This window comes from Salmo trutta, chromosome 26, assembly GCF_901001165.1.
Source record: "Salmo trutta chromosome 26, fSalTru1.1, whole genome shotgun sequence".
NCBI lineage: Eukaryota > Metazoa > Chordata > Actinopteri > Salmoniformes > Salmonidae > Salmo > Salmo trutta.
The window spans coordinates 29,695,526-29,717,889 of NC_042982.1; the positions used below are offsets into that span (position 1 = coordinate 29,695,526).

Consider the following 22,364-nt stretch of genomic DNA (forward strand, 5'->3'; position numbering starts at 1 on the left):
ATTGAATGTTAATTTCTCTACCATTAGGCTCCTCCAATGTCGTTTTAGAGAATTTGGTAGTACTGCCAACCGGCCTCACAACTCCAAACCACGTGTAACCACGCTAGCCCAGGACCTCCACATAGTCTAAGACCAGTCACCCGGACATCTGATGAAACTGGGTTTGAACAACTGAAGAATTTCTTCACAAACTGTAGAAACTGCTCACCTTCGATGGCCATTGGCACGCTAGAGAAGTGTCATGGAAATTCAAATTAATAATGAGTAGAGACAAGGTCAATCGCCTATCAGGATATAACTTTATTCAAAATGTATTAATTACATCGATTAATTATTGTAATAATGAAGCTGGTCGACGAACCACCCTTAGATGATTCATTGAGAGCCCAACAAACAGATTTGAGCCACAGAATTTTATAGCAAAGTACATCCTCCTGAATGTTCATGACAAACAACAGATGTATGGAATGGGTCAAAAGATTAGATTTTGTATGAAAGAAATGAATAATTCACAGCAGACAGTATCTGCGGTAAAGACTGTTCTCATTGTATGGAAACCAGAGTTTGGCCCTCAAGACGAGGGCTCTGAACTCGTACCTCACAGTACAGAAACACCAACTCATTCTATGGCATAAATCAATTGTCAGCTCAAGCTATCTCTATCTTGAGTTAACACCATGTCCTTGACCATACCCAGACTAGCTGCAGATAGCTGGAGTGGAAACCATCCCATATTTGTTATGTATAATTGTTAATATTAAACAAAACAGGTAAACATGTTAATTTCTCTCTCACAGAAGTGTGCTCTTTAATGATGAATCCCGGTTTCAACTGTACTGGGCAGATGGCAGAAACCGTGCATGGCGTTGTGTGGGCGAGCGGTTTGCTGATGTCAATGTTGTGAACAGAGTGCCCCATGGTGGATGTGGGGTTATGGTATGGGCAGGCATAAGCTATGGACAACGGACACAATTGCATTTAAATGATGGCAATTTGAATTCACAGCTATACCGTGACGAGATCCTGAGGCCCATTGCCGTGCCATTCATCCACCACAATCACCTAATGTTTCAGCATGATAATGCACAGCCTGCATACTCACCAGACATGTCACCCATAGAGTATGTTTGGGATACTCTGGATCGACGTGTACGACAGCGTGTTCCAGTTCCCACGAATATCCAGCAACTTCACACAGCCATTGAAGAAGAGTAGGACAACAGGAAACAATCAACAGCCTGATCAACTCTATGCATAGGAGATGTGTCGCGTAGCATGAGGCAAATGGTGGTCACACCAGCTACTGACTGGTTTTCTGATCCACGCCCCTACCTTTTTTTAAGGTATCTGTGACCAACAGATGCATATTTGTATTCCCTGTCATGTGAAATCCATAGATTAGGGCCTAATGAATTTATTTCAATTGACTGATTTCAATTGAACTGTAACTCAGTAAAATCTCTGAAATTGTTGCATGTTGGGTTTTATTTTTGTTAAGTGTATATGGGTCATTCCACCAATTCGGTGCCTTTTGAGATGTGTGAAAATAACTTTTGAATTCACAGACTTTTCACAAACAAGTTTTCCCATCTCAGTAGGTTAAATAAAAAAATGACTATCAAGTGTCAAATAAAGTAACAGGGATGTTACATTGGCCATAAATCCCCTTGTGAAATGGGGAATGGAAACTTGTGTGTAACAGCAAGAGGCCCTTGAGTGCAAGCTTCACAATTTGTTTTGTTAAGATGTCTAGCCTGTCTATCAATGGGTAACAGGTTGACGTGTTATGCTCGACCCGCTCAGTTTTCCACCGAAAAAACACCAGAAAATGGTCAAAAATAGTTCAGCCAGCTCTCCTGCGTTTACACTATCATTAGATGTTGAATTTTTCAGTTCACGTAATAGGGTTGACATTAAAATGAGGGACAGACGTAAATGATTCACTAATCACATGAAATAAATAATAATCTTTCAGAAATGACTTTGTCAAAGCTACAGCATAACTAGGGCTTTACAATAATGGGGAAACGTAGGGGTTAAGTGGGTTAAAATCTTCCTAGAAGTCAGAGGGTGCACGGAGGAACATGTCAAAATGCAGAATTTTAGCACTTTAGCAAGATTTTATTCATATAAAACAAATCTGATTTATTTAACTTAGCAGGTCAGTTAAAAACGAATTCTTACTTACAATGACGGCTTACCCCAGACGACACTGGGCCAATTGTGCACCGCCCTATGGGACTCCCTATCACAGCCAGATGTGACACAGCCTGGATTTGAACCAGGTACTGCAGTGACGCCTCTTGCACTGAGATGTAGTGTCTTAGACCACTGCGCCACTATCCATGTGGTCTATATTAAAGGGCACCTCATTAAATATTAAAATACTTTTAAAATTCAATATTGGCGCACAACTTCTACATCAAATATCTAAGGGATGCAATAGGCACTCATTTCGTGGAACAACCCATACAGTATACTGTCTATTGGCACAAGCAATCATTGATGTAAGGTCTGTACTGTATATAGCCCCTTAAAAGCATTTTGATAATGATGAATCACTCTCTCTACATCCCTCCCTCCCCCCTCCTACACAGAGACCATCACAGCTCTGTTTAAAACCCGTTTCCGTCTGGACTTCCCCTTTGACCTCCAGGAACTCCCAGCCTTCGCTGTCATTGGGTGAGTCTTAGTTGTCTTCAATTAGCTAGTGAGGTCTTTGTTGCCTCTGTTAGCCAGTGAGCGCAACGTTGCCTCTGTTAGCCAGTGAGCCCTACGTTGCCTCTGTTAGCCAGTGAGCCCTACGTTGCCTCTGTTAGCCAGTGAGCCCTACGTTGCCTCTGTTAGCCAGTGAGCCCGACGTTGCCTCTGTTAGCCAGTGAGCCCTACGTTGCCTCTGTTAGCCAGTGAGCCCTACGTTGCCTCTGTTAGCCAGTGAGCCCTACGTTGCCTCTGTTAGCCAGTGAGCCCTACGTTGCCTCTGTTAGCCAGTGAGCCCTACGTTGCCTCTGTTAGCCAGTGAGCCCTACGTTGCCTCTGTTAGCCAGTGAGCCCTACGTTGCCTCTGTTAGCCAGTGAGCCCTACGTTGCCTCTGTTAGCCAGTGAGCCCTACGTTGCCTCTGTTAGCCAGTGAGCCCTACGTTGCCTCTGTTAGCCAGTGAGCCCTACGTTGCCTCTGTTAGCCAGTGAGCCTACGTTGCCTCTGTTAGCCAGTGAGCCCTACGTTGCCTCTGTTAGCCAGTGAGCCCTACATTGCCTCTGTTAGCCAGTGAGCCCTACGTTGCCTCTGTTAGCCAGTGAGCCCTACGTTGCCTCTGTTAGCCAGTGAGCCCTACGTTGCCTTTGTTAGCAGGTGAAAGCTGGTGTGAGTGTTCAGGATAGCCTCCTGACATTAGTCACCTAACATTGATTATTCAGCCAGCGAGGTGGTGCATTTAGGACATCTTATTTTAGCTTGCTGTTACCGTAGTAGCGTAGCCTCCGGGCTTACCACATAACTGAATTAGACCAGAGCCTCTCTCTCTCGTCTCTCTCTCTCTCTCTCCATCTCAGAAGAAAGAACAGCCATCTACTACTTAACTCTGCGTGGGCTCCCAAAGAGAAGAAAATCCCTATTTTTTCTCCTCTTTTCTCCTTTTTGTCTGGTGGATGTCCTCCCTCTCGTGATCTGAGCAGTGAAGCTTTGACTCATAATCTAACAAAACGCTGCCTCCGGAGAACAGCCGTCTTATTTAACATTTAGAGAGAGAAAGAGTTTGTGCACGACCCTTTATGTGTGTATTTCAGTATCCTCTCCCTCGCCAATGCCTTGATGTCTTATGGGGAAAGTCGGTCAGTGTTTCAGTTAACTCAGAGAGAGAGAGAGAGAGAGAGAGAGAGAGAGAGAGAGAGAGAGAGAGGGGGAATTTGTCATCTCTGCTACATGCTAGCTGGGGAAAACCTTTGTGTAGTAAACCCCTTCTAGCCACTGGATTTATGTTTCAAACTTTGACTGGTACTCAGATGCGGTGTTCTGAGGTATACATACGTGCCCACGTGCACACACATACACACAAACCAGTGGAGGCTGCTGAGGGGAGGACGGCTCCCCTCAGCATGGCTGAGGCTGGAACGGAGAAAATGGAATGGCATCAAACCATGTGTTTGATGTATTTGATACTATTCCACTGTTTCTGCTCCAGCCTTTACCACGAGCCAGTCCTCCCCAATTAACGCGCCACCAAGCTCCTGCGACACAAACACACGCACACACACTTATACGTACACACACACGCACACACACACATTTCAGAGAATAGCTTTAAAACATGTACAAATGATTCTCCCTCATCTATTCATCATTTATTCAGGAGTATTTGACAGAATTCATTATGCAGGAACATGAATTTATGAGCATTCATATACTTGGCTGTAGCTGAGGGGGAACTTTGGAAAGTACTTTTCAAAGGGCTTTGCTTGATTCTGGTGGCTGGAGAAACTGTCTCCCTCTCCTACTGACAGTTACACAAAGTGGACACATACTGGCTACTTACTTAAAACACAAACATATATACATGAAACCCTGTCTCTCTCTCATTCTCCACCTTTACATTTTCTTAATTGAATCACCCAGTCCCTCTTCTCTCCATTTCCCTCCCTCTCCTCTCCCCTCCTCCTCTCTCCACAGTATTGCCAGTGGTTTTGGCGGGGCGTTGTTTGTCTACCTGAACAGACTGATAGTCCAGTTCATCAGGAAACAGAAGACCATCAACAAGTTCCTCATGAAGAAGTAAGTCATGATGTCATCAATATCAGATAGAAGCCCCTACTGGGTCCCAGAGAGTCCCTGTATCCTAATGTCCCACACACACACACTAGCGCAAACACACACGCACGCACGCGCGCAGACATAGATAGATTACTCTGTGAAATCAGCTCTATTGATGCAGATCTCTCCACAGCAGAGAAAAATGAAGACATTCATCTTGACAAGTGTTTATTAATGAATGGTGTTTACTCATCTCCCTATCAGACTGATTAATTAACTATTCTCAGATTTCTAAATGAATGTAATGTTCTGTACATCAATCAGCCGTGGGAAGGGTTTGGGGACAGTTTGGTTTTGAAGAGTAAACAGTAATGACTAAACACCCTTTTGCTTTTTCCTCCTCTCCCCCTCCTTCCCTCGTGCCTCTTCTCTCAGGCGTCTGCTGTACCCAGCCCTGGTCACTCTGCTGGTGTCTACGCTAACCTTTCCCCCCGGCTTCGGACAGTTCATGGCAGGAAAGGTTAGTTCCACTCAGATTTGTATTTCTTTACATAGAGGCAGAGTCTACCTCCCACCCTCTCCTCTTTCTGTCTCTGTAAGGAGAGGGTGTCAGACTCTTGGTGTGTTTCTGCTACAATAAGCTGTTGATTCTGTTGCTCCCTAAAGTCTAGCTACAGCATCACACACAACTACATACCCTCTTCCAGCCCCCCACTCAACTTCACAAGCCTTAAGCCAAACCACTTCAAATTAAATCATCACATCCATTGCCTAAAGTGAAACCGCTTTCCATAATGGTCTTCCTAATAAAATGGATGTGTTGTACCCAATTTGAAATCACCTCCTGGCACCTCCCCATGGCATTTCATGTAGATTGGGATAGCACTAATGTAATCGCTTCACCATTCCCTCTGAAAGGCTAGGATGAATTCTTGATGTGTTGCTTATACCTATCCAATCCTTTCAGATCTACTTAAATCCTTTGCGTTAGGAGCTAGGGACCAATATGGGATATATAGAAATAAAAAACGCCTGTTGACTTTAGCCCTCTGTTTGTCTGATATGTTGTCACTTCCTGTTTCCCCCATGCAGCTGACCCAGAAGGAGTCCCTGGTGACGTTGCTAGACAACCGGACATGGGCCAAGCAGGGCATAGCCGAGGGGTTTGACTACATTGGCAACTCCCAGGCCTGGAATCACCCCCAGGTCAATGTCTTTGTCACCCTCGTCCTCTTCATCGTAATGAAGGTAGGCACACCATCATCATCATCATCATCATCATTCACTTTGTTCTCATCTCTTCTCTTCTTTAAAATCACCTGTTCTTTATTAATTCCCTGTTACTTTACTCCCTTCCCACTACAACTGGCGTGTCTCAATAGTCTGAAGTAACGTTCTTCCCATTGACATGACAGGTGAAGGTAATATGGCAGGATCCTGTCCATTCATTTAAATTAAAGGAGAGGAGGCCGTTGTGGAGAATTGAGACCCAGCTCAGTGTTATATGAGGGTACGGCTTGTGGCGTATTGAGACCCATCCCAGTGTTATGAGGGTTAGGGTTTTGGAGTATTGAGACCCAGCCCAGTGTTATGTGAGGGTTAGGGTTGTGGAATATTGAGACCCAGCCCAGTGTTATGTGAGGGTTAGGGTTGTGGAGTATTGAGACCCAGCCCAGTGTTATGAGGTTTAGGGTTTTGGAGTATTGAGACCCAGCCCAGTGTTATTAGGGTTAGGGTTTTGGAGTATTGAGACCCAGCCCAGTGTTATTAGGGTTAGGGTTTTGGAGTATTGAGACCCAGCCCAGTGTTATGTGAGGGTTAGGGTTGTGGAGTATTGAGACCCAGCCCAGTGTTATGTGAGGGTTAGGGTTTTGGAGTATTGAGACCCAGCCCAGTGTTATGTGAGGGTTAGGGTTGTGGAGTATTGAGACCCAGCCCAGTGTAATATGTGGGCAGGTGAAGCATCAGGTTATTACCTTGTTGGAATTTGATTAGGTTTTTATGTAACCTTTGTTTATCCAGGTTCTAGCAGCTCAAACGAAATGTCCCCTTTTAAAAGAGAACCGCAGAACTGCTGTTGTAAATCTTGTTCGCTCGCTGTGTTGTGTGTGTGTGAGAGAGACAATAGGCTGTGTAATGCAGTTAAAGTCCCTGGATAGAGAGAGAAACAAGGAACCACAGAGGGAGAGAGAGACAAAAGTGGGTGGATAAAGTTATATAAGCGTTAGATATTGAGTGTGATGATCCTGAAGTAATGGAAGATAAATACTCTATACACTTTCTCTTTCTCTCCTTCGCTCTCTCGCTCATCCTAGCTCACTTTCTTTTTTTGTCTTCTGTACTTTATCTCAAATAATCTGAAAAGAAAATGTCTTTATACTTTTTGGAACACAGTGAGACCAATCTACTCTACCCTAAATTACCCCCCTGATGGTACTGTTCTATCCCATCCCCCCCTGTTCCTCCAACGTCGCTCCCAACTTGACCACGCCAGCTTCTCTGGGGGGGGGGTACTGTATATGGAGCAGTATTTCTGGAGCGGTAATGGACGATGTCATTAACTTTGTGTGTGTGTCCACTGTTGAGGTCGTATTTTTGGCCTTTGCTGTGACGTAGTTACACACACACACGTACATGCATATGTAGTCAACTTCACCCACATATACACACGCACACACACACTAACTCAGTCGCACACAAAGCGTGTCTGCTGGGATGATGTCTAATTACATGGTGTAGTTTAAAGCGCCCAGTGGTAGTTTGTTTCTCCCACACTATGCAAATGGACCAAGCTTTTATTAGACAGACACAGACAGACTTTATATGGATTTATTCTCTCTATGATATTACTCATAGGCTGTCTTCTCTATTGCAGACTGACCATTTTTAGCTATCACACTGCATTGAGACAACTTTTTGACCCCAATAGGTTTTTTGCAGTCGTTCTCCAGTCCTCTGTTGGAGGGTGGTGGCAGCCCAGTAATTGGAGTGGGAATAAGAGTAGGGCCTTTGGAGGCCCCTAGGGGCCCGGGCGACAGACTGTCCTCTGGTTCTGTCACACACAAATGGTAGAAAATGGCGCCAACGGATAGAGCTGCCGTGTTTCTAGCTCTTAGGAAACTTTGCAGTATTTTTTTTTTATGTGTTATTTCTTACATTATTAGTCCAGGAAATGTTTTGTGTTATTACATACAGCCAGGAAGAACTTTTGGATATCAAAGTGGCGGTAACTCACCAGCATTACGACTAGAGGGGGGTACTCAGAGTGGACTTTTAGTCCGACTCAGGAGACGCACACACCACCCTCCGCTTCCCAGTATATTGCTTGCTAATGTTCAGTCTGGATAATAAAGTTAACGAGCTCAGGGTGAGGATTTCCTTCCAGAGCGGCATGGCTCTCTCGGGATATACTGTCTGAGTCCGTACAGCCAGTTGGGTTCTCAGTTCATCACGCAGACAGGAATAAATATCTCTCCCCGAGATGTTTCATGATTAACTACTCATGGTGTGACTGTGATAACATACAGGAACTCAAGTCCTTTTGTTCACCCGACCTAGAATACCTCTAATTCAAATTCCGACCGTATTACCTCCCAAGAGAGTTCTCTTCAGGTTATAGTCACAGCCGTGTATATGCCCCCTCAAGCCGATACCACAATGGCCCTCAAAGAACTTCACTGGACTTTATTCAAACTGGAAACCACATATCCTGAGGCCGCATTCATTGTAGCTGGGGATTTTAATAAAGCAAATTAGATTTTTTTTTTACCAAAGTTCTATCAACACATTGACTGTAGTACTCGCACTGCTAAAACAATCAACCACTGCTACTCCAACTTCTGGAATGCCTACAAGGCCCTGCCCTCCCTTCGGCAAATCTGATCACGACTCCATTTTGCTCCTCCCTTCCTATAGGCAGAAACTCAAACAGGAAGAACGCGTGCTAAGGACTATTCAACGGTGGTCTAACCAATCGGAATCCACGCTTCAAAATTGTTTTGAACACGCGGACTGGGTAGCCTCTGAGAACAACATAGACGAATACACTGATATGGTGACTGAGTTTATCAGGAAGTGTATAGGAGATGTTGTGCCCACTGTGACTATTAAAACCTACCCTAACCAAAAACTGAGGTTAGATGGCAGCATTCGCGCAAAACTGAAAGTGCGAACCATCGCATTTAATGACTGCAAGGTGACTGGGAATATGGCCGAATATAAACAGTGTAGGTAGCCCTCCATAAGGTATCAAACAGGCAAAACGTCAGTATAGATACAAAGTAGAGTCGCAATTCAACGGCTCAGACATGACTGTGGGCTCTCCTTCTCCGTGGCCGAGTAAGACATTTAAGCGTGTTAACCCTCGCAAGGCTGCCGGCCCAGACTGTCATCATGAAGTGCTTTGAGAGACTAGTCAAGGATCTTATCGCCTCCAACTTACCCGACACCCTAGACCCACTTCAATTTGCTTACCGCCCCAATAGATCCACAGACGATGCGTTCGTCATCGCACTGCACACTGCCCTATCCCATCTGGACAAGAGGAATACCTATGTAAGGATGCTGTTCATTGACTACACCTCAGTCTTCCACACCATAGTACCCCCTTAAGCTCGGGGCCCTGGGTCTGAACCCCGCCCTATGCAACAAAATATAGGTGTCCGCGTCATGGCTGGTTTTCCCTTTGCAATCCGTGATTGTCTGGAGTCCCTGCCTCATACGTCTTGTGTCTGAGCCATTTAAATTGCGACTCCACTTTGTCTCTGTACTGACATTTTACCAGTTTGATTGCCTTACGAAGGGCATGTTGGACTGTTTGAATTTGACCATATTCCCAGTCACCTTGCTGTGGTTAAATGCAGTGTTTCGTGCTTTCAATTTTGTGCAAATGCTGCAATCTAGCCATGGTTAGACATCCCCAATGCACTTCCTGATGAACTCGGTCATCGTGTCAGTGTATACGTCATAGGGTTTCTCATAGGCAACCCGGAACATATCCCAGTCCAGGTGATCAAAACAATCTTGAAGCATGGATTTCGATTGGTCAGGCCAGCGTCGATTAGAACTTAGCATGGGTACTTCCTGTTTGAGTTTCTGCCTATAGGAAGAGAGGAGCAAAAATGAGTCGTGATCTGATTTGCCTAAGGGAGGGCGGGGGAGTGCCTTGTACCCATCTCAGAAGGGAGAGTAACAATGGTCTAGAGTTTTAAAGCGCAAGTACTGCAGGCAGTGTGTTGATAGAACATCGGTAGCGTTTTCTTCAGATTTGCTTTGTTAAAGTCCCTAGCTACAATAAATGCGGCGTCAGATTATGCAGTTTCCAGTTTGCACAAAGTCCAGTGTAGCTCCTTGAGAGCCATCGTGGCATCGGCCTACGTGGGAATATACACGGCTGTGACGATAACCGAAGAGAATTCTCTTGGGAGGTAATACGGTCAGCATTTGATTGGGAGGTATTCTAGGTTGGGTGAACAAAAGGACTTGAGTTTCTATACATTTTCACAATCACACCTTGAGTATTTAATCCTGATACATACACCTCCGCCTTCCTTCTTCCTGGAGAGTTCTTTATTCCTAGCTGTGCGATGAATAGCTGCCCTGCCTGCTGTCCCAGCCTACTGTATGGACGGGGACAGTATATCCGGAGAGAGGCATGATTCCATGATACAGAGTATGTTACAGTCTCTAATGTCTCTCTGGAAGGAGATCCTCGCCCTGAGCTCGTCTACTTTATTGTCCAGGGATGAACATCAGCGAGTAATATACATGGAAGCTGTGTATGGTGTGCTAGCCTCCTGATTCGGACTAGAAGTCCACTCCGAATACCTCTTCTTCACCGGCGGCATCTTGGAGCAGCCTCTGGGATAAGTTCAACAAAAAAGAAGACTCAAACGTTTCTTAGGAGCCAGAAACAGCGCGTCAATGTCTACCGGCGACGACTTCTTGTTTGTGTGTGTTCTCCAGCTCTGCCTGGCTCTCTATAAACCTTATAAACCTCTCCATTACCATAGACATCTCCCTTTTACAGGCCCACACTCACCTGTGGCCCACTTTTACTGTGTGTCTGTCTGTGCTTTTGCCTAGTGAGTGAGAGAAAGGACAGACGAGAACAGAGTTAGAGAAGAGACATGGAGGAAGCAAGAGTCAAACGAAACTAGGAAAAGGGGAGTTTTAAAGGAATTGTTAAGATGAGTATGAAGGAGAAATAGGATAGGACTATAGCTGCTATGCATTAGACTGTTACAGTACAGTTACAGTAGGATGTTACAGGAGAATGTTACAGTAGGATGTTACAGGAGAATGTTACAGTAGGATGTTGATGGGGTGGATGTTCCCGTTGTTTTGCAGTGATTGCATCAGCTATTTTATGACCACCTTCCGCTGTTATTCTGTAAAGGTTGTTGGTTCTGGCACATAAGGTCAGTAATCAGGGATTCTGTGATTTGGGATTACGTTGTGTGTGTGCGTGTTTAGTAGTTGAAGTCCCTTCTTGCAGCATCCCAAGGTCCACCTGGTCTGAAAGTCATATCTGAGGTATAGTACTGTAGGTGATATTCCATGATGATACAGTAATAATGAAGTCATATCTGTCTGCTCATACCTGCGTGAGTCAGCAAGAGCATCGCCTAGGCAACCCTGTGGCAGGGAGGTAAGAACCCAGGGTGACTGTCACTGGGCAGGGAGGCCAACGTCACCACCGCCCATCACCATGGGAATAGCTGCCCTGCCTGCTGTCCTAGCGACTGCCAATGAAGGGGACGTGACGTCATCGCACGCTGCCTAAATTATTTGCCTCTCACCTGTGTGTGTGCGTGCGTGTGCATGCAAAACAGAGGGGACTAATTACTAGAGCAGTAATAATGATTTTATATCAAACAAGGCAGTCAACAGAAACCGAGCCTGGTCTACTCTCTTCTCTTTAGAGACCAGAGAGAGAGGGATAGAAAGAAAGGAAGTGGTGGTGTGGAGGCAGATGAAAAAGGAGAGTGTTGGAAGAGAGAGCTGTGTTACTGTTAGGTTAGACTATTCAGTTTTAGGGAACCCTGTAAACTTAAACTGAATAAGTGGATTGACTTACAGCAGTGTCCACTCTGCAATTATGTGTGTGTGTCTTAAAGAAGTACAGAAAGGCACTACACACAAATACACACTCACAGACAAATACTTATTTTCTTCGCTCTACTTTTCTCTACACACACACTCACACTCCTCCAGGTGCCATCTTAGTTCATACCTCTGTAATAACCTTAAGCCCATGTTATGAGTTTCCAGATCCATTAAACCTCTCTCCCTTATTGAAGTTTGCCTGGCCAGACTGTGTGTTTACATTTTTGAGAAGTTAGATTGTCGTTTTTGCCAGATTTCTGACCATTTCCATCATGGTGCATGGTAATTGTTTGTGTGTGTGTGTGTGTGTGTGTGTGTGTGTGTGTGTGTGTGTGTGTGTGTGTGTGTGTGAGTGTGTGTGTGTGAGTGTGTGTGTGTGTGTGTGTGTGTGTGTGTGTGTGTGTGTGTGTGTGTGTGTGTGTGTGTGTGTGTGTGTGTGTGTGTGTGTGTGTGTGTTTGGATAGGTGTGAAAGCAGTGTAGGGTGTAGAGTTACTGACAGAGATCCATTAGATCACACTGGCAGCTGGGCTTAATTACTGCTAACTAGAGAGAGAAGGAGGGAGAAAGCGAGAAAGAAAGAGATGTGAATGGGGGAAATGGAAAGGAGAGAGAGAGATGAGTGTAATTAAGAGGTCTATTTAAACCTCTAAACCAGGCAGATAGTTGTTGAGAGGTTTATGTAATGGCCACGTCACACTTCCATCCTCTCCTTGCAAAAACTGAATCCCTAGGGAGCTGTGGCTTCCGGAGAGGAAGCTCTTTTTCTTTGGCCTGTGTGAAAGTTGTGTAGGGGTGTTTGTATGTGTGGGCTTGTGGCTATATTGGAAAGGTGTGCGTGTTGTGTGTGTGTGTGTGTGTGTGTGTGTGTGTGTGTGTGTGTGTGTGTGTGTGTGTGTGTGTGTGTGTGTGTGTGTGTGTGTGTGTGTTTGTCACCGGTGACTAGGCTTGGTCAGTATCCAGAATGTAATACCGGCATACCGTTCCTCTGCCATCCCGGGATTTACAGTATTGCTGGCATAGCACATAAAGGGGTGCTAAAAACACATAAAAAGGCCATTGTGCATCTATTACTAGAATTCTAACAAAATTAGCACAAGTAATATTAAAATCACATCGACGCTGTTAGCTAAAGGCTAATGAGCGAAAACCAACAAACTAATTGCAAATCCAGACAAATCCAGCTCATAAAGTTATACAAGCATAGCTAGTAGCTACCAAATGTCATTTTCGGTGAGTGTGGACATTTACAAGCGAAAGTGAACTTGACAAATTGTGCAAATGAACAAAGTTGTGATGCATGCTTTTCTTAAAGAAGAGCAGCATGTGTACATGGAGCAGAGGGGAGAAGAAAACAAACGCTAGCAGGAAGCACGGGGAAAAAGTGCCAGCTGTACAGAACTCATCCAGAGCTCTTTCACTTCTGGTAGAAAATCATTGTAAGATATCTGATGGCAAACATTTAGTGAATTGTATACAAGTGTAACTTCTTCACCTCATTTGCGCTGCACAACGAAGACTTGCCGATAGATGTAGAACGCTACCACAGAGGGTCGGTGGCACCTTAATTGGGGAGGATGGGCTTGTTGTAATGGCTGAAGCGGAATCAGTGGAATGGTATCAAATACTGTACATCAAACACATTCATTCTGTTCCAGCCATTATTATGAACTGTCCTCCCCTAAGCAGCCTCCACTGCTTTCTCCGGTTGCGCTCTTTACAAACAAACGTGACTGGCTCAACTGTTCTAGGGAACTATGGTAAGTTTCATAATGTAAAATAATGTGACAGGTGAAATGAAGAATGCAGTTTTCTTTATCTCCTAACGTATTGTACAAGTAGCTACAAATATTAAAATCTATTTAAAAACTTGAGGGAAAATGTTATATTGAGTCTGAGTCCTTAGTGGTGAATTTCCACAACAAACTTCAAAATAAATAGACGGTATTCAAAAATCATCCCGTGGATTTTTCCAAATATCCCAGTATACGGTAAATAAAATAAAACTGTATTTGCCACATGCGCCGAATAAAACAGGTGTAGACTTTACTGTGAAATGCTTACTTACAAGCCCTTAACCAACAGTGCAGTTCAAGAAGATGGCCCAAGCTTATCACTACTGAAATTTCCTTTTGTTTGTCTCTAATTAGCCGCCTCTCCCGTCGGTGGTGACCGCATCTTCCAATCAGCTCGCTCATTATCCAGAGTTCAGTTCATTTCAGGGTTTTCATCAAATGAAGGCGGTGTGTGACAGTTCAATCTCACCCAGATGGGGACCGACGTTAGCTAGTTCACGCCTGGGAAGAGATGAGTCTATCACAATGGAGTATTTTCTTTTATAGTGCAGAATAAAAGACAGTACTGAAAAAAGACAGTACTGATCAGAAGTCTGCTGAGTTAAATGGAGGATTGTCCTGTTGGCTGACTGAAATGCCACACTGTTCCCTCTGTGACTTTGTATCTGTGTGTCTGTCTCAGTTCTGGATGTCTGCTCTGGCCACCACCATTCCTGTGCCATGTGGAGCCTTCATGCCCGTCTTCGTCATTGGTAAGAGAAGTGTGTGTGTGTGTTTCAGCAATAATGTTAATCCTGGGAACATGCTATGCTATGCAGTCTTGTGAGTGTCTGTGAACCAGTATGTTACGTGCTCATTAACTGTTTGTGTGTGTGTGTGTGTGTGTGTGTGTGTGTGTGTGTGTGTGTGTGTGTGTGTGTGTGTGTGTGTGTGTGTGTGTGTGTGTGTGTGTGTGTGTGTGTGTGTGTGTGTGTGTTCTAGGGGCAGCGTTTGGCCGTCTGGTTGGGGAGAGCATGGCCGCCTGGTTCCCTGATGGCATCCACTCTGATGGCACCATCTACCCCATAGTGCCAGGAGGGTACGCCGTCGTGGGTGAGTTACTGTAGACACACACACACACACAAAGACAAAGTTTGGTATAGCTAGATTAACAATACCTATTCAAGACCAGACACATCTAGACACCATTATTGTAACAATTAGGAAGTAGGAAGCCAGATACAGTAAGACACTGCTAGACCCAGTAGTAATATAAAGACATTTATGTCAAAGATAAAAACGAAATGATGCGCTTTAGAAGTCCTTTGGCAAGATGCCCTTTAATATTGTTGCTATGAGTGATATTGCTGTTAGCGTTGTTGTTGACGGTTGTGCTGATTATGCTGTTGTTCAGTGTAGTGGTTGATGTCAACTGTGTTTATGTCTAATGGGTGCTGATGTTGTTGACTCACCTCTAACTCAGCTTTCTGTCTGTCTGATGTTCCCTCTCTTTAATCTCAGCATGGCTACATTTACCCTCTCATTGTCTTTCTCTCTCAATCAATTAAAATAGCGCTCTCTTTTCTCCCTCCATCCTTATGAAGTTAGGAATAATCAACCTTCTCTCCCTCCTCTATCACTGCTGCCCACTCTCTCCACTCCTCCTTCTTCCTCTCATTATATCCACTCACCTATTTTTCTTTGTTCAATAACGGTTACAAAATTTTTAAGATGTTTAAAATGTTTAACTTTTTTATCTTTGACCTTGTGAGGTACAGTCATCTCGCCCATCCCCCATCCATCACTCCCTTCCCCTCCCCTCTCCTCCCTCCCTCCCCTCTCCTCCCTTCCTCCTTCCCACCCTTCTCATACCTCCCTCCCCCATCGCCCCTCCTCACTTTGTTGTTCCAGTATTATTGATGAAGGCTCAGTGTAGAGTTGAGGGCATGAGATGTATTATTGCACTGATATTACTTTACTAATGTCAATGGACAGTAACCTTTATCTGTACCCATTCCTTCCTCTCCAACTCTCTTCCTCTCATCCTCTCCCCTCTCTCCTCTCCCCTCCCTTCCTCTCCTCATTTCCCCTCTCCTCCCAGGCGCGGCGGCCCTGTCTGGAGCGGTGACCCACACGGTGTCGACAGCGGTCATTGTGTTTGAGCTGACGGGTCAGATCAGCCACATCCTGCCGGTGATGATAGCGGTAATACTGGCCAACGCCGTGGCCCAGTCTCTCCAGCCCTCGCTATATGACTCCATCATCAGGATCAAGAAACTACCCTACCTCCCTGAGCTGGGCTGGGGACACCACGAGTACGTAGGACCACACTTCTATTTATCAATCTATTTACGTTAACTATCTACGTTAATTATCTATCTATCTACGTTAACTATCTACGTTAATTTTCTATCTATCTACGTTAACTATCTACGTTAATTATCAATCTATCTACATTAACTATCTATCTACGTTAACTATCTATCTACGTTAATTATCTATCTACGTTAATTATCTATCTATATATTATAACTATCTATCTACGTTAACTATCTATCTATATATTATAACTATCTATCTACGTTAACTATCTATCTACGTTAACTATCTATCTACGTTAACTATCTATCTACTTTAACTATCTATCTACGTTAACTATCTATCTACGTTAATTATCTATCTATCTACGTTAATTATCTATCTATATATTATAACTATCTATCTATCCCCCTCTTTCTCTTTCTCCCCACTTTATTTTTACTTCTATTTATCCTCCTTTGTTTCCTTCTGTCTTTTTCTCATTCTCTTTAAATCTCTTGGTGCCTCTTGCTGGGTTGGGGACTAGTGAGGGGACTAGTGGTTTCTCTTGCTGGGTTGGGGACTAGTGAGGGGACTAGTGGTTTCTCTTGCTGGGTTGGGGACGAGTGAGGGGACTAGTGGTCCTCTTGCTGGGTTGGGGACTAGTGAGGGGACTAGTGGTTTCTCTTGCTGGGTTGGGGACTAGTGAGGGGACTAGTGGTTTCTCTTGCTGGGTTGGGGACTAGTGAGGGGACTAGTGGTTTCTCTTGCTGGGTTGGGGACGAGTGAGGGGACTAGTGGTCCTCTTGCTGGGTTGGGGACTAGTGAGGGGACTAGTGGTTTCTCTTGCTGGGTTGGGGACTAGTGAGGGGACTAGTGGTTCCTCTTGCTGGGTTGGGGACTAGTGGTTCCTCTTGCTAGGTTGGGGACTAGTGAGGGGACTAGTGGTTCCTCTTGCTGGGTTGGGGACGAGTGAGGGGACTAGTGGTTCCTCTTGCTGGGTTGGGGACTAGTGAGGGGACTAGTGGTTCCTCTTGCTGGGTTGGGGACTAGTGAGGGGACTAGTGGTGCCTCTTGCTGGGTTGGGGACTAGTGAGGGGACTAGTGGTCCTCTTGCTGGGTTGGGGACTAGTGAGGGGACTAGTGGTTTCTCTTGCTGGGTTGGGGACTAGTGAGGGGACTAGTGGTTTCTCTTGCTGGGTTGGGGACTAGTGAGGGGACTAGTGGTTCCTCTTGCTGGCTTGGGGACGAGTGAGGGGACTAGTGGTTCCTCTTGCTGGGTTGGGGACTAGTGGTTTCTCTTGCTGGGTTGGGGACGAGTGAGGGGACTAGTGGTTTCTCTTGCTGGGTTGGGGACTAGTGGTTCCTCTTGCTGGGTTGGGGACTAGTGATGGGACTAGTGGTTTCTCTTGCTGGGTTGGGGACTAGTGATGGGACTAGTGGTTTCTCTTGCTGGGTTGGGGACTAGTGATGGGACTAGTGGTTCCTCTTGCTGGGTTGGGGACTAGTGAGGGGACTAGTGGTTTCTCTTGCTGGGTTGGGGACTAGTGAGGGGACTAGTGGTTTCTCTTGCTGGGTTGGGGACTAGTGAGGGGACTAGTGGTTCCTCTTGCTGGGTTGGGGACTAGTGGTTCCTCTTGCTGGGTTGGGGACTAGTGAGGGGACTAGTGGTTCCTCTTGCTGGGTTGGGGACTAGTGAGGGGACTAGTGGTTCCTCTTGCTGGGTTGGGGACTAGTGAGGGGACTAGTGGTTTCTCTTGCTGGGTTGGGGACGAGTGAGGGGACTAGTGGTTCCTCTTGCTGGGTTGGGGACTAGTGGTTCCTCTTGCTGGGTTGGGGACTAGTGAGGGGACTAGTGGTTCCTCTTGCTAGGTTGGGGACTATTGAGGGGACTAGTGGTTCCTCTTGCTGGGTTGGGGACGAGTGAGGGGACTAGTGGTTCCTCTTGCTGGGTTGGGGACTAGTGAGGGGACTAGTGGTTCCTCTTGCTGGGTTGGGGACTAGTGAGGGGACTAGTGGTGCCTCTTGCTGGGTTGGGGACTAGTGAGGGGACTAGTGGTCCTCTTGCTGGGTTGGGGACTAGTGAGGGGACTAGTGGTTTCTCTTGCTGGGTTGGGGACTAGTGAGGGGACTAGTGGTTTCTCTTGCTGGGTTGGGGACTAGTGAGGGGACTAGTGGTTCCTCTTGCTGGGTTGGGGACGAGTGAGGGGACTAGTGGTTCCTCTTGCTGGGTTGGGGACTAGTGGTTTCTCTTGCTGGGTTGGGGACGAGTGAGGGGACTAGTGGTTTCTCTTGCTGGGTTGGGGACTAGTAAGGGGACTAGTGGTTCCTCTTGCTGGGTTGGGGAATAGTGGTTCCTCTTGCTGGGTTGGGGACTAGTGATGGGACTAGTGGTTTCTCTTGCTGGGTTGGGGACTAGTGATGGGACTAGTGGTTTCTCTTGCTGGGTTGGGGACTAGTGATGGGACTAGTGGTTCCTCTTGCTGGGTTGGGGACTAGTGAGGGGACTAGTGGTTTCTCTTGCTGGGTTGGGGACTAGTGAGGGGACTAGTGGTTCCTCTTGCTGGGTTGGGGACTAGTGAGGGGACTAGTGGTTTCTCTTGCTGGGTTGGGGACTAGTGAGGGGACTAGTGGTTCCTCTTGCTGGGTTGGGGACTAGTGGTTCCTCTTGCTGGGTTGGGGACTAGTGAGGGGACTAGTGGTTCCTCTTGCTGGGTTGGAGACTAGTGAGGGGACTAGTGGTTCCTCTTGCTGGGTTGGGGACTAGTGAGGGGACTAGTGGTTTCTCTTGCTGGGTTGGGGACGAGTGAGGGGACTAGTGGTTCCTCTTGCTGGGTTGGGGACTAGTGGTTCCTCTTGCTGGGTTGGGGACTAGTGAGGGGACTAGTGGTTCCTCTTGCTGGGTTGGGGACTAGTGAGGGGACTAGTGGTTCCTCTTGCTGGGTTGGGGACTAGTGAGGGGACTAGTGGTTTCTCTTGCTGGGTTGGGGACTAGTGAGGGGACTAGTGGTTTCTCTTGCTGGGTTGGGGACAAGTGAGGGGACTAGTGGTTCCTCTTGCTGGGTTGGGGACTAGTGGTTCCTCTTGCTGGGTTGGGGACGAGTGAGGGGACTAGTGGTTCCTCTTGCTGGGTTGGGGACTAGTGGTTTCTCTTGCTGGGTTGGGGACGAGTGAGGGGACTAGTGGTTTCTCTTGCTGGGTTGGGGACTAGTAAGGGGACTAGTGGTTCCTCTTGCTGGGTTGGGGACTAGTGGTGCCTCTTGCTGGGTTGGGGACTAGTGAGGGGACTAGTGGTTTCTCTTGCTGGGTTGGGGACTAGTGAGGGGACTAGTGGTTTCTCTTGCTGGGTTGGGGACTAGTGAGGGGACTAGTGGTTTCTCTTGCTGGGTTGGGGACTAGTGAGGGGACTAGTGGTTTCTCTTGCTGGGTTGGGGACTAGTGAGGGGACTAGTGGTTTCTCTTGCTGGGTTGGGGACTAGTGATGGGACTAGTGGTTCCTCTTGCTGGGTTGGGGACAAGTGAGGGGACTAGTGGTTCCTCTTGCTGGGTTGGGGACTAGTGGTTCCTCTTGCTGGGTTGGGGACTAGTGAGGGGACTAGTGGTTCCTCTTGCTGGGTTGGAGACTAGTGAGGGGACTAGTGGTTCCTCTTGCTGGGTTGGGGACTAGTGAGGGGACTAGTGGTTTCTCTTGCTGGGTTGGGGACGAGTGAGGGGACTAGTGGTTCCTCTTGCTGGGTTGGGGACTAGTGAGGGGACTAGTGGTTCCTCTTGCTGGGTTGGGGACTAGTGAGGGGACTAGTGGTTCCTCTTGCTGGGTTGGGGACTAGTGAGGGGACTAGTGGTTTCTCTTGCTGGGTTGGGGACTAGTGAGGGGACTAGTGGTTTCTCTTGCTGGGTTGGGGACAAGTGAGGGGACTAGTGGTTCCTCTTGCTGGGTTGGGGACTAGTGGTTCCTCTTGCTGGGTTGGGGACGAGTGAGGGGACTAGTGGTTCCTCTTGCTGGGTTGGGGACTAGTGGTTTCTCTTGCTGGGTTGGGGACGAGTGAGGGGACTAGTGGTTTCTCTTGCTGGGTTGGGGACTAGTAAGGGGACTAGTGGTTCCTCTTGCTGGGTTGGGGACTAGTGGTGCCTCTTGCTGGGTTGGAGACTAGTGAGGGGACTAGTGGTTTCTCTTGCTGGGTTGGGGACTAGTGAGGGGACTAGTGGTTTCTCTTGCTGGGTTGGGGACTAGTGAGGGGACTAGTGGTTTCTCTTGCTGGGTTGGGGACTAGTGAGGGGACTAGTGGTTTCTCTTGCTGGGTTGGGGACTAGTGAGGGGACTAGTGGTTTCTCTTGCTGGGTTGGGGACTAGTGATGGGACTAGTGGTTCCTCTTGCTGGGTTGGGGACTAGTGAGGGGACTAGTGGTTTCTCTTGCTGGGTTGGGGACTAGTGAGGGGACTAGTGGTTCCTCTTGCTGGGTTGGGGACTAGTGAGGGGACTAGTGGTTTCTCTTGCTGGGTTGGGGACTAGTGATGAGACTAGTGGTTCCTCTTGCTGGGTTGGGGACTAGTGAGGGGACTAGTGGTTTCTCTTGCTGGGTTGGGGACTAGTGAGGGGACTAGTGGTTTCTCTTGCTGGGTTGGGGACTAGTGAGGGGACTTGGGGGTCCTCTTGCTGGGTTGGGGACTAGTGGTTCCTCTTGCTGGGTTGGGGACTAGTGAGGGGACTAGTGGTTCCTCTTGCTGGGTTGGGGACTAGTGAGGGGACTTGTGGTTTCTCTTGCTTGGTTAGTTCCTCTTGCTGGGTTGGTTGTTCTTGTCCTCTCTCTCTCTCTCTCTCTCTCTCTCTCTCTCTCTCTCTCTCTCTCTCTCTCTCTCTCTCTCTCTCTCTCTCTCTCTCTCTCTCTCTCTCACTGTCTCTCTCTTTCTCTCTCGCTCTCCTTCACACCACCCACTATGCTTTGATTTCACCACAGGGGACAAAGCGGACCAGGAGTGTGTGTGTGTGTGTGTGTGTGTGTGTGTGTGTGTGTGTGTGTGTGTGTGTGTGTGTGTGTGTGTGTGTGTGTGTGTGTGTGTGTGTGTGTGTGCCTGTGCGTCATTAGACATTGTTATGTGAGCTAAGTGTAGGTCGTGTTGTTTTTCATTGTGCTGTTACATAATTTCTCATTTACATGTAGATTATACAAAGTTACAACATGTAGTTACACAATGTGCAGGTGTGTACACACAAACACACTGACAGCAGTTGGCACAAAAATGACAACGTAGACCAGTTTTCTCAGAGTTGTGAGAATGCAGGATGCTCTGTCACCTCTCCTGTTCATTTATCATTAAAGGCCTGTTAGAGAATGGCTGACATTCAATATTACCTGAAGCAATGTATCTGTTCTGTTTCTGTTAACTAATGATCAACCATCCACACTCTAATGACCACACCTCTTAACCTGTTGAGGACAGACGTAACCCCTAGCCAACAGCCAATGGCATCGCACGGCGCGAAATACAAAACCAACTAAAATACCACAATTCAATTTTCTCAAACAATCAACTATTTTACACCATTTTAAAGATAAGACTCTCGTTAATCTAACCACATTGTCCGATTTCAGAAAGGCTTTACAGCGAAAGCAAAACATTAGATTATGTTAGGAGAGTACATAGACACAAATAATCACACAGCCATTTTCCAAGCAAGCATATATGTCACATAAACCCAAGCCAAAGCTAAATGCAGCACTAACCTTTGATGATCTTCATCAGATGACACTCCTAGGACATTATGTTTTACAATACATGCATGTTTTGTTCAATCAAGTTCATATTTATATAAAAAACCAGCTTTTTACATTAGCATGTGATGTTCAGAACTAGCATACCCACCGAAAACTTCCGGTGAATTTACCAAATTACTCATGATAAATGTTGACAAAATACATAACAATTATTTTAAGAATTATAGATACAGAACTCCTTTATGCAATCGCTATGTCCGATTTTAAAATAGCTTTTCGGCGAAAGCACATTTTGCAATATTCTGAGTACATAGCTCGGCCATCACGGCTAGCTATTTTGACATCCGCCAACTTCGGGGTCACCTAAACTCAAAATTACTATTAGAAAAATTGGATTACCTTTGCTGTTCTTCGTCAGAATGCACTCCAAGGACTTTTGGATATAATCCATAGTTATATCCAAATACCTCCGTTTTGTTCGTGCGTTCAGGTCACTATCCGAAGGGTAACGCGCGAGCGCATTTCGTGACAAAAAAATTCAAAATATTCCATTAACGTACTTAGTTGCATGTCAAACGCTGTTTAAAATCAATTGTTATGCTATTTTTCTCGTAAAATAGCGATAATATTCCAACCGGGCAACATTGTATTCATTCAAAGGCTGAAAGAAAAAAATTGAGAAGTCTCGTGAATGCGCATCTCCAGTCTCACTGTCCCCAGGCT

At 46.3% G+C, this 22,364-nt stretch overlaps 1 protein-coding gene across 3 annotated transcripts in view; it reads left to right on the forward strand.

The window, feature by feature from the left end:
- LOC115163618 (chloride channel protein 2) overlaps nucleotides 1–22,364 on the forward strand; it is a 182,934-nt gene that overhangs the window by 121,775 nt on the left and 38,795 nt on the right. For all 3 annotated transcript variants that reach the window (XM_029715644.1, XM_029715646.1, XM_029715645.1), the window contains 7 exons: nucleotides 2,598–2,682; nucleotides 4,668–4,769; nucleotides 5,184–5,268; nucleotides 5,841–5,996; nucleotides 14,332–14,401; nucleotides 14,631–14,741; nucleotides 15,730–15,943. In XM_029715644.1, coding sequence (XP_029571504.1) covers nucleotides 2,598–2,682; nucleotides 4,668–4,769; nucleotides 5,184–5,268; nucleotides 5,841–5,996; nucleotides 14,332–14,401; nucleotides 14,631–14,741; nucleotides 15,730–15,943 — 823 coding nt within the window. The remainder of the gene's footprint in view (nucleotides 1–2,597; nucleotides 2,683–4,667; nucleotides 4,770–5,183; nucleotides 5,269–5,840; nucleotides 5,997–14,331; nucleotides 14,402–14,630; nucleotides 14,742–15,729; nucleotides 15,944–22,364) is intronic.